Here is a 12,078-nt window from a genome sequence, read left to right as displayed (position 1 = left end):
ACTCTCAGTTTCTCAAGGCGAGTTCCCTGATGGCGAAAAGAGAAGTCTGTTTGTGTTTGAGGAAAAAGTGTGTGAAAGTGAGGCGTGTGGCCCGAGGCAGCAGAGAGCGCAGCTGGTGTCTGTCAGTCTCTGCTCTTATTAGGAGACTTTGACATTTTCTGTCACAAACTCAAGTTCCTCTAGACTTCAGTCAGTCCACAGGGGACCAAGATGTGCCAGAGTTTTAGGAAACTTCAGCAAGCGTGCTAACTCATACTAACCCTGAAGCACAGAAAATTATTGACACGCCTTTTCTTCTGCTTGTCAGTTTCAGAAATCAGGACACTTTTAACGTGCAAATTTCAATTTAAGTAGTCTGAGAAACACAGGCCTGAACAGTGAATCCTAAATTCAAAGATATCCTGAATTAAACCTTTAAGCCTGATATAATAAATAAATACAGAATAAGAAAGTGGATTATAACAAGCAGGATGCTTTCAAGAGGGAGGGACGTTCAAACCCTCGATACAACAACACAGCAACTCTGCCGCCTGACTGACAGACAAACTGACTGACATGCAAACTGACTGACATGAAAGTGTGGGTATACAGCTCTTTTATTTTGGCACTGTTTTTCTGCCTTGTAGCTGAACTACGTTTAGTTATGTTCTTATTGTGTATGAGATGATTTGATCTGAAATACTTTAAAGAACTGACAGTGTTTTCTTCTTCTTCGATTGGACAGAGGGAGTATTAACGTGAGGAAAACCTGCATTCATCTGAAAATATTTTCGGTAAGTACATACATACATTTAACAGTACACACATTTTTGCATAGATATCAGTGGACTTCCAGTTGACTTTGAACTTTCTTTATCTTCATTAGAAAATATATAATAAGAACCACAGTCCTCCTCAGTCCAACTACAGAAAATCTGAAAAACCCTTCTGTAACTTGTAAGGGACATCAATACTGAAAGAAAGCTCCTTCTGGATTTATCTCTGTAGTGTACTTGAAAAAAGCGTCCTCAGTATTTTGCACGTTGAGTGTTTAGTGTCTTCTGATAACCTGCAGACATGAGCTCTCCTGTTGTTCTTGCCTTTGCACTAATCACTTCTGAAGTGTTCTGGGAAATAAGATGTTTTAATCAAAACTGGAAGATGTTGACGACACAGACGGTCCCCCGCATGTTTTAAAGTTGGGCTGAAGTAGACGCGGGTGCACTTCAAAGTCTGCATTCTCACCTCGTCAAAGTCAGCAATAATTTCGTTGAGGAGCCTCAGGCACTCGACTCCCTGGTTATTCATCTCAGTCTGGGAGTAGAAGTCGGCGAAGCCGGGGATGGATGCGAACATCACTCCCACAGAGTCGTAGGACTGGGAGTACAGCTCCTGTGGGGACAAACGCCACAGATTGAGCACTTAATGATCACATGGCTCCTGATGGAAATGGGAAATAAAACTATTTATTGTTCATATACAACTTAAATACAACAAAATTCCAAGCCCAGTGGTGGAAGAAGTATTCAAATCCTTTACATAAGTAAAAGTACCACACTAGGGGAGTTTTTTCTCATCTGAGTCGATGGTCTAAGGACAGCGGGTGTCGTATGCTTTACAGATTTTAAAACCTCCTGTAGCAGATTTGTGATATTGGGCTATATACTCACACTCACATCCACACCTAAGGACCAATTAACCTAGCCTGCGTGTCTTTGGAAGGTGGGAGGAAGCCGGAGCACCCAGAGAGAACAAACAGCCCGGTTTTCAGATTTGATTCCGATTTTAGAGCAGATTCAAGAGAAATTAAATAGTTTATTTAGCTTAAGAAGTAGGTGAATTTTCTCATCCTGTCACAAACATTCAAAATGAAAACACAGATAGGCTACATGGAGATCACTAGATAGGAAGCGACTGAAAAATTGTAATCTGAAAAGTAACTAAAGCTGTCAGACAAATGTACAAAGTACAATATTTCCCTCTCAAACTCATTGTTAATAATTGCCTTGCTCAAGAGCACAGTGATACTCCAACATGTGCAGCAGCAAAGTGGTTGTACTGTTGCAGCAGGTGAGGCTGCAGCTGCACTACACTGTCTCCACCACCGGGGAGCAATGTTGCCACATAGCCGAGCAGCGCAGCAGGCCTGTTGACATTAAACAGCATGTCCTTACATGCTAATGTCACATGGAGTAATTCATCACATCATTATGGGAATATTTTCAGAGTAGGCTGGTAAACATAATGTCCAGTCATAGTTCAACATTTCATATTAATAATTAAGGAGAAGTCGGGCGTCTCTCTCTCTGCATTCTGCTTGACTTTTCACTGTAATTACACACTTATGAAAATCAGCCTCTGACTTTACTGTGACATCCTCACTGACATTATGCACACTTAATGAGCTCGGTCAAATGTCAAAACTTCAAAGTAAAAGTTGGTAAAAGCCGAACTAATTTAATTTCCTTCCTGCATCTCTGTAGGATCACGTCAGTCAGTGTTCTGAGGTTTATTTGGGGTTTCACGCTGCAAGTGTAGCCTCTTTAGCTATTGTACTACTTTTCTACACCACATAGATAAATGGATAAAGATGGCAGACAAATGAAAGTAAACCCAGCACAAAGTGTGTTCCACGACTCACCATTCGTCTGATTAGTCTGTGCTCACTTCAGTTGTTCAGCTGGGTTGAGATTAAACTCAAACCGTTCAATGAGTCCTTGTAACTTAATGTCCTTACTGTAAAATACGTCATAAAGTTGATGTGGTCCCCTATTTTTTTCTTGTCTTTTTCATACCTGCTTCGCGACATCGTTTGGTTCAACCAATTAGCCTGCATGACGCATTTGCATTACAAATCGGTTGGTGGAGATCTTAATGTGTGTATTAACATAATTCCATTTTTAGTTGAATGACAAGGACCAGTGACTTCACTTTAAAAGTAAGTGAAGAGCCTTACTTTTTTCTACAATTTTTCCATCTACAGTATTGAATTTCTTCTTACACAATGGTCTAAATTAGTTCCACACAGAGAAGTTTACAGATAGAGGAGGAACAAAAAGAACAATACAGTTCTACGGGATGTATTTAATGCCTGCAGCAACTCAAAATGAGCCTAACTGTTCTACTTTTAAGCACCCTTTTCATTTAAATCTGAAACACCAATAGCACAGGAGAAAAAGGACTCAGATCACAGGATATAAACCACTAGCAGCTGAAAGTGCTGCTGAAGGCCCTGAAACGCTTGCTGCGAGGGCCTCTAAAAAAATAAAACCTAAACAACCTAAGAGTGAAAATGCTGATATAAATGACTCTCAGCGTTCTGTGACCTGATTAATTCCAAAGATCATCAACACCACTTCAGGGGTGTATGAGCCTATTAATGACCCAGTGCTTCAGTATCTAAATCACGGAACAATAAACAGACTGATTAATAATGTAAAAAGTGATTAGGACCCAACCTATCCTAATGGATGCATTTTTAATCATGTCCTTTTTAATTAGGAACAGACATGGGAACAGAATGATACGAGCTCTCCTCTCCTGACATTCATAATTCATCGGCCGCTTGCCTTTTGTTCAGGAGGCAACGGAAGATTGGAGTCGATAATGAAGGAGCCCGATGAGGACAGACGAGGGCAATACAGCGATTTGACTCCATGTGTGTGATAACTGTCCTCTCTGTCGACCAATACAATCAGTCATTATCAAGTGTGTGAACGAGCAGAACCAAGTGAGAAAGAAAGATTTAAAGAAGCAATTTTCTTTTTTTCTTCTCAACAAAACAAGCTAAAATATTTTAATTTCTTTTTTGTCTGAACTAACATCAAACCTTGGTGATGGATTTTTAAATAGCTTCATCCCACAGTAAACTCATCTTCCATTTTAATAGCTCATTACAGAGTAACGCTGCAGTTATCAGCCAGCCTTTGATAATGACGTCCCCACACCTTTTTAAAATGATCACCATCTACAGTTTCTGTGTATTGCAAGTACGGTATGGATAAAGGTAGGAAGGCATGGTGGTCATAGTTAATAAAATGGCGGCAGACTTAAAATTGCAGTTCTGTAATTTGACCACGACAACCTAGCCTGCATGTCTTTGGATGGTGGGAGGAAGCTGGAGCACCCGGAGAGAACCCACAGCAGACACGGGGAAAACATGCAAACTCCACACAGAAAGGCCGGGGCAACCGGAGTTTGAACACACAACCTTCTTGCTGTGAGGCAACAGTGCTGACCACTGCACCACCGCACCACCCTGTAGACATTCCATGGCTTGTGAATTTCATGACTGATCAGCACTGCGCAAGCCTCAGATCACCATGTGGGAGGTGTGCAGGAGTGATGTAAAGCTCACTGCCACTGGACTCAGTGTGCAGTGGTGGAAACGTGTTGTCTGGAGTGATGAATCCCACTTCAACATGTGGCGGCCTGGGTTTGGTGGGGTTGAAACACTACTGCACTATGCATTCAGACAGCTGGAGTTTGGTGGAGATGGTTAGTTTCAGTTAAATTAATCTGTAATGTTACAGCACTCAGTTATATTTGAGAAAACAGTGTTCTTTGTGGCAACAGTTCAGAGAAGACACTTTCTTGTTTCAACATAACCATGCCCTCAAGCACAAAGCCAGCTCCATACAGAAACGGTTTTCTCAACCCCATTCAACCCCTCTGGGATGATCTGGAACGCTGACCTCACTAAAGTACTTACGGCTCATTGGGAGCAAATCCCTGCAGTCTGGATGTAAAGTCTGAGTCTACTTTTAGCTATGCAGTGTATGTCATATTACAGTAATCAAGACTAATTTAAGAAAACACATTCAAGGATGCAAAGAAGTATGGTATGATTTTAAAAAACAAGTTTAGCAGTGTGATGTAAAGTTCATGAAATTCAGAAATAAATAGGTTAAAATGTGCACAAACATTCACCAGCTTTACAGAGGACCTAGCAGATTTGTGTGTTAATGTGTGTGTTCCCATTCTAGAATGTTAACAAATGCCGAACAGCTCTATTCAAAGGAAATTAATAGTACAAAAGGAAAAGGGCAGCAGCGATAAGGTGAACAAAGAGAGAAACTTTGTAAAGTTTGACTCTCTGTAGAGTTTGGGCAGCTTGAGTCACTGCTGTGACGAGAGACAATCAATTTGTTCTCTGCTGCTGACTGACAACATGTTATTAAAATCAAATCAAATGCATGTGACCAAAAAAGCTCCCCGGCTGAATGAACCACCCCACCACTTCCCTCTCTCGCTCTCTGTACAGTTGTTTGGAGTCTTTTCTTTTCTTCGCAGGCTAGAACACTGAGGCTCAGGGAACAAAGTGCAATAAACGCAGGGGCTCTTTTTAGAGGAGGTCTGCAGGGAAAAATTTAGTGTTTTTATATAGCAGCAGCTTTATACATGCTTTTCCAGCATGCTTTATTTTTACATTTTACTATTCAGCAACATTGCTAAAGAGATGTCTGATCAGACAGGTTGGAAACAAACCTCCAGGTTAGACAAACGTTCTGTTGTAAACATCTATCACAGTTTACAGTTTTCTGAGCAACGAGGGATTTTTACCAACAGAGTTTTAGATCAACTGGATAAACTGGTTTCCAACCAGTCTGAAGTTATTGTCATGCGATAATACTGTTGGAGACACTTTTCATCTGAGAAAGAATTCATCTGAGCTGTGTGACAGGGTTTTGTGTGTACCTCGTTGTCCCGGTCCTTCTCCAGGAAGTGTCGGGCCACGTGGCTAGGCAGGATGTTCCTCAGCATGTTCTCGTTGTGTTCTCGCAGCTCCTTCATCTCGTTGATCTCCTCTTTGGCCTGGACGCGCCACAGGAAGTCCAGCCGGGCCGTGTACTCCAGCTAAAGACGGAAGAAACACAAAAAAAGTCATAACCGCTCCCCACATGATCATCACCGCCTCTGTCTCTTCTCTCAGCTCAGTCTCTTTCAAGTCCATATAATTCTGCTACCAATAGCAGATCATCCTCCATGGAAACCAGTAGTCACTTTTCAACCCTGTACATACTGTACATTTTTTAGTCTTTGTAGTACTCAGAGATACAAGTGACTTTAATTGCGTTGTGTTTTCATGCTCTTTTATGTATTTTGTAGTTGTGTGGTCGTTTGCTTATGTTGCTGGGCCACTGCACCTGATGAAAACACGCCTACAGAGTCCTGAAGAAGCAGGTTTGGCAATAAGTATGTTTCTTTCAGAATGAGCAATTGTTATTCAGTCATAAATACGTTATGTTAAAGCGAGATATGTCTTTTAAAGCCCCTGAGAGCTTGGTTTAAAATCTTATTGTCTCCTCAAAACAAATCTTTCAGTCTACTGACAAATCTGCTGGAGTTCACAATTTGTATGAGTCAGACACATACTCATCCTGACCCTGCTAACGCTGCCTGATGCAGTGACTTGAGATTATCTTCACAGAAACAAATAACCGGGACAATTCAGTATTATTTTCCATATCCTCCCAACATTTGGTGCTACTTCTCGAGCCGCTCAAGCCCTGAAAATCCCTGCTCCTTTCCAGACAGATTTAAGACTTTGTTAATTGCGTAATTACTTAGAAATGTAACCAAAGATAAGGAGAAAGTCTGTCGTTTATATCATTGAGATGATGGAAAGGCAGCGGTTCCATAATGAACGGCTAAATTAAAAATTCTATTGGAACAATTATGGACGAATGCAATCAATCTGAAGTGTGCCAAAAGAATTCTAATAGGCAACACAGATTGCTTTTTTGAATGCACAATTCATACAAAATCATTTGAATACATTTGAGCCGAACAAAAGTTGCTACCATTTAGTTTGTACTTGTAGGGGGAGGAGGGTGGATCCCTAATATAGAAAATGAAGGCAGCCTGTGAGGTCTCTCTCTGGCAACGGTTTTGTGATTAATCTTGGTATCAATTAGTCTCTTAATTATATGAGCGAGTACAAAACTTCAATCTCATTTTAAGTTTTTCTAATTAACAATGTAGGGCTGGTTTGGCGTGGGATAATGAAATGGTGGCTGGTGAAATAAGGGGTCGCTCAGGCGTTAACCAACATGACCTCCGCAGCACACAGCTGGGTGACACTTTCATTCAAAACGGCTTCTATTACCTCTCAGAGAAGTCTGATTCAGTCTGATAAGCATTTTACTGCTTAGAGCTGCTGTCATCTTTCACACTGTGTGATCATGTTTTCTGCAGAATAATGTTCAGCTGCACAGTCATATGCTCTAATCTGATAGCCTTTTACCCAGCTAGGCTTCACACATATGAGGACATTAAACACAGAGCAGATAGGCAAACATTAAAGGCTGGGAAAAAATGTCATTGCACTAATGTGGAGAGAAACTATTATAAATATTACTTTTTGCTCCACTTCATTTATGTGACAGCTGAGCTTACTGGTTACTTTGGACCTTTAGATTTAATATGCATTTTAGACATCATGAAGCACTGGCAATGAGAGCAGTGGCATAATTACAGACCGGTGCAATGCACCAGGGCCCAACTGATTACAAGGGCCCATGAGAGACAGCAACAACTGCCATGTGGATCGTGATCAGATGCCGTCGGCACTATGTTGGCATAATGAGCTGCTGTGCTTTTCTTGATTGCTATTTGTTCTGTGGTTATTGACAGACTGTGTCAGCTGCTCTGTGTTGATTTGTTACTGTAGGCTGGCAAAAGCTATTTTGGTTGTTTGATAGTTGCAGACAGCAAGTTTGAGTTGAGGGCAGATTTGTGTTTGGCACTCCGGCTGCTGTCCGTGGTGCTGAGCTGATGAAAGGCTGCAGGTTTGCAAATGCGCAAATGAGTCCTGTGTGTCTGTACCTATGTACCCATTATTTCAGGTTAGCCAAAGATGTCCTTGAAATCACTTGTAAAAATTCACTTTGGTCAGAAAACCGTTTTTATAATTTTTTAAATAATTTTAACCTGTTTTTGTATGCTCCTCCCTGTTTTACTTTTTGTTTTATTCTGTGTTCTCTTCTTAATTTATGTTGTTTGTGTAAGCTTGTGATGTGAAATGCTATAAAAATACTATTATTATTATTATTATTATTATCATCATTATTATTTAAACTTGTAGTAGTTTAAAAGCTTAGCCAAACCTTAATAGTAGACATGACAGATCAGAAAACGAACTGATGGTTTCTTACGGAACACAATGCAAATGACCTATTTTGTTGTTTAAGTACGACAGTTATCACATAAATCTTTTAATTACTCTGTCAATTCATTGTTGTATTCCTATATTGCTGGTCCCATTAGGTAAAGACCTCGCCTAATCTACGGGTCTTAAAATGATCAACAATAAAGTGGGGTGTCAAAACAAGAAACCCTAATCATTTCAAAATGAGAGCCCTGTCTGCAGCTTAATGAAATGCTTCATGTTCCCTGTGCTTGATAATGTAATTACTGCTCTGACAGGAAGCAGTGTTCATGAAGAACAACCTCATCTGGCTTCACCGCTCTGTTAGTAGTTTATTATGTAAAGGGACTGTGGCTCATTTTAATCTGCTGCCTCTGAAGAAGCAAAAATCAACGTCATATGGCACCAAACAATTAAAAGTGTCAAAAAAATGCAAAAGCTCAATACATTAACTTTATCAATAAGTTATTACTTAAATGCACAATGATGCATTTTGAAGAGTCTGTTGTTTTGTACTGTAATCATCTATCTGTCTATTCTCCTGTATCTTTTATCAAAGATGCTTTCAAGCTCATATAATAAGTTGTGTGCCTACATTGTCAAAATAATGTAAAGGGAAAATGTGTGCGTATGTTGTCTTGTGGATTATTGTGAAGAAATCATAACAGATTCAGTGAGCACTGAATAAGAATTTCATTGATGTTGCTGTGATGAAAAAGGCTAGGAAGAACAAGAGTGAAAGAGTCTCCTCCATCTTTCTGCTCTAATAGGGTCTCACGACACAATAAAATAACTTAAACGTCTCTTCTGAAAGAAGCACTAAAGTGTTACGCCCTCTGTGTGTTTTCTCAGCAATAGATGAAAGTACTGTGAGTTTTCAGCTACAAAGAACAGAAAAGCTTTTGTTCTTGTTCCAGGATCCAAATGTTAAAGCTGCTTTGGTATTCCATTATTTAGTTTGGTGATATTTTACTTCTGTTTCACGTCATCCTGTTTCTTTTGGATTTCAAACCTACTTCCCTTTAAACATGTGAGTGATCTGTCAGTTTCGGACGGCTGTAGTTCACTGCAATACAACAGATGACTGTTGTTGTGACAAACCCAATTAAGTTCCTCTCGAAGAAACTTACGTTGACTACTAAACGTTGGCTTAAGAGGATTCACAGTGTTGTTTTAAATCAATTTCACCCCGGTGACAGTGTAAACATATACACCATGTCTGAAACAAAAGAATTCGGATTTATCAAAATATAAGGATGGGAAAATGACAAGATGGGAAGATATCACGTGCCATGAATAGTTTCCACTTTTTCCACAGCAGGAGTAGAATCACACACTCAACTTGTTTGCAAAGGGCCTAACACTCTTCTCTGCAGAGGTTCACAATGATGTTTACGTGTAGGCCTAACTCAACAAAAGTATAATTCCAGCTTAAAACCCTCTGCATATATTTGAATAACTATAATTCCAGCCTTGTGGAAATGTTATGGAAAGTATATTTACAGTACATCAGCTTATGGAGCCATATGGAGCTGCTGTCTACCTGTTCTTTCAAAAAAGTCTAAAGGGCTAAGTTGGAATTGAATTTTAAAACTTCTAACTCAAGGCTTCCCTCGCAGCAATGGCTCGGGGGTAGAGTGGTCATCCACTAACAGTAAGTCGGTGGTTTGATCCCCGGCTCCCCCAGTCTGCAAGTGTCCTAAGGCAAGACACTGAACCCCAAATTGCTCCTGGTGGCTGATCCATCGGTGTGTGAATGAGTTCATTTCTGTGTGTGAATGGGTTTAATGTGACACAGTGTAAAGTGCTTTTAGTGGCTGAAAAGACTAGAAAGCCGCTATTCAAATACAGACCATTAACCATCACTATTTGCCTTTAAAATGTATTTCAAATTGCTATTATGTTGACACAAAAACTGATCTGGGTGGTATAACACAAGTCTAATATTAAGGTAACTTTTAGGAAACAAGGTTGTAAAATAACACCTGCTGTGAGCCTGAGATTGAGAAATTAAAAAAAGGGCTTTTCTGTTTCCCACTGCCAATTTTACCCCCCAAAACTTAATAGAATATATTGTAGATCAGACAGAACCAGTTATCTGACCCAAACCTGACACATCAAACCATTAACACTGCACTAAAAGGAAAGCTAAAGCATCACATTTTGCACACCTACAAAGAGTAAACAGCACTCTTTTCTCTTGGCCTGATGTATCTCACACAAACAGCTTTTCAGAGCTGTGTGTTGCACACCTCATGCTGTGAGCTGTCATTGTCTCTGCTTTGCCAAACAAGTGTTAGAATTGACCCTGGGAAAATCAATATGCCACTGGATGACTTCAAATGCAGTTACTTTTATGGAGCTACAAAGGGCCTTCAATTACGGCTGTCTCTCCTCCACCGCTGACCGATGCCAGGCCGCTGAACTACATGATCAAAGGTTGCCATAGAGAGAGCATGAAAGCAACGCAGTGATACCAGTTTCCTCCAGGCTGCGGACTCTGACTGCATCTTTATAAAAACTGCATGTACAATGTATCAGATGTGAAAATGAAGTGGTTTGTTTCTGTTTGTCTTTGTATCTGAAGAAGTATCACTCAAGTCAGATAACACACAGCAATAACACCTGCCAGGATGGTTTTCTCTGGTACTATGGCTGTTATAGAGTTGGTTCCCCATGTCTTTGGTTTGTGAGCCCATAAAGAAGTGTCTGCTCCCCTTCGTCATAGCCTGCATGTGTTTACGAGCAATTCCAACCAAAGACTGTATTCTTTTCTTTCTTATTTTATTGATTTATTGTACAACCTTTTGGAGAGATTTATCAGTCCCTCCAGGATTTTCACAATCGGAACTTTAACCAATAACCAAATTTGACCTATCTTTGCAGATTCAAATGTTGTCGTACATCAGCTTGTCACTTTTACAAGACGCAGCAGACAAAAAAACCCCGATCTTCTTTACCAAAGCGGGGGTAAACTGCAGTACTGTGGTAGAACATAAAAGGAAATCATCTACTGACAAACAAAAATAGGGTTAGGGTTAGGCCCGCAAAGTCCTGGAGGGACTGGTTACTGATTCAACTATATTTCTAAAGTTAAAAAAATCATTTACCTTTGCACTTTTCACTTACTCCCACAATTTCATTGCATAAAAACGGCCAAGAACATCAGAACTTTCATTGCAGTTTTTTTTTAAAAAGCTATCAGATGTTTAAGACCACAACAATCACAAAAGAAGACCCGTGAAATCCTGGAGGGACTGATTTATCCCAAACTCCACATTTGGAGCTGCTGTGTAGTGGTATAGTATCTAGACTTATTCAGGTTGTAAGATATCTGTTTCTTAGATTTTTGCCTCCAGCCCTGATACAATTAAGGTGAATGAGATTTGGATTGTGGTGCTCACAGAATTGAAAAATGACATTTCAAATTTTCAACAGCAATATATGTTTAAAGACGCAGTGCCACCATTTCTATTGATTATAATTTGAATCACAACACACAAGTTGTAAAAACCATCAGGTTTTAAACAAAAACTGAAAAACAAGAAAAGCAGAATAAAAAAAGAACAAATAAAAACAAGAGAAACATTTTTTAAGGATTTCAAATATAGTTATTATTAATACTAAGGCCAAGTAAAATCAGGAAAGGCACTCCGACAAAAATATGTTTTAAGAAGGGACTTACGTGCTGGTGCGTACAGTACTACACACCAGCATGGTCAGATATATAGCAGGGCAAGAGGCCATGAAGAGCCTTGAAAGTAATCAGTAAAATGTTTTAATCTAACATACTGGGCGATTGATAAAACTTTGCTGATGGTGAAAGTGTTGAAGCTGGCGTGGTCCTACCTGCTGGCCGTGGTAAAACACAGCGAGGAGGAACATGGCCATCAGGAGTAAAGATGTCTCTTTGGTCCCCAGGAAGTTTCTGTAGGAACACAAAGAGAGAA

At 40.0% G+C, this 12,078-nt stretch overlaps 1 protein-coding gene across 2 annotated transcripts in view; it reads right to left on the bottom strand.

Annotated features, from left to right (window-relative positions):
• Positions 1 to 12,078, bottom strand: part of adcy8 (adenylate cyclase 8 (brain)) — a 100,383-nt gene that overhangs the window by 4,585 nt on the left and 83,720 nt on the right. For both annotated transcript variants that reach the window (XM_038717232.1, XM_038717231.1), the window contains 3 exons: positions 11,978 to 12,056; positions 5,677 to 5,835; positions 1,225 to 1,371 (listed from right to left, as the gene is read on the bottom strand). In XM_038717232.1, the coding sequence (XP_038573160.1) occupies positions 1,225 to 1,371; positions 5,677 to 5,835; positions 11,978 to 12,056 (385 nt within the window). The remainder of the gene's footprint in view (positions 1 to 1,224; positions 1,372 to 5,676; positions 5,836 to 11,977; positions 12,057 to 12,078) is intronic.

Source organism: Micropterus salmoides, unplaced genomic scaffold (genome assembly GCF_014851395.1).
Source record: "Micropterus salmoides isolate LMB-PRFRI ecotype aquatic unplaced genomic scaffold, ASM1485139v1 Ms_hic_scaffold_14, whole genome shotgun sequence".
In the NCBI taxonomy this organism is placed as follows: Eukaryota; Metazoa; Chordata; class Actinopteri; order Centrarchiformes; family Centrarchidae; genus Micropterus; species Micropterus salmoides.
Note: the sequence above shows the minus strand (reverse complement) of the source record. Positions and strands in the feature narration are given on the sequence as shown.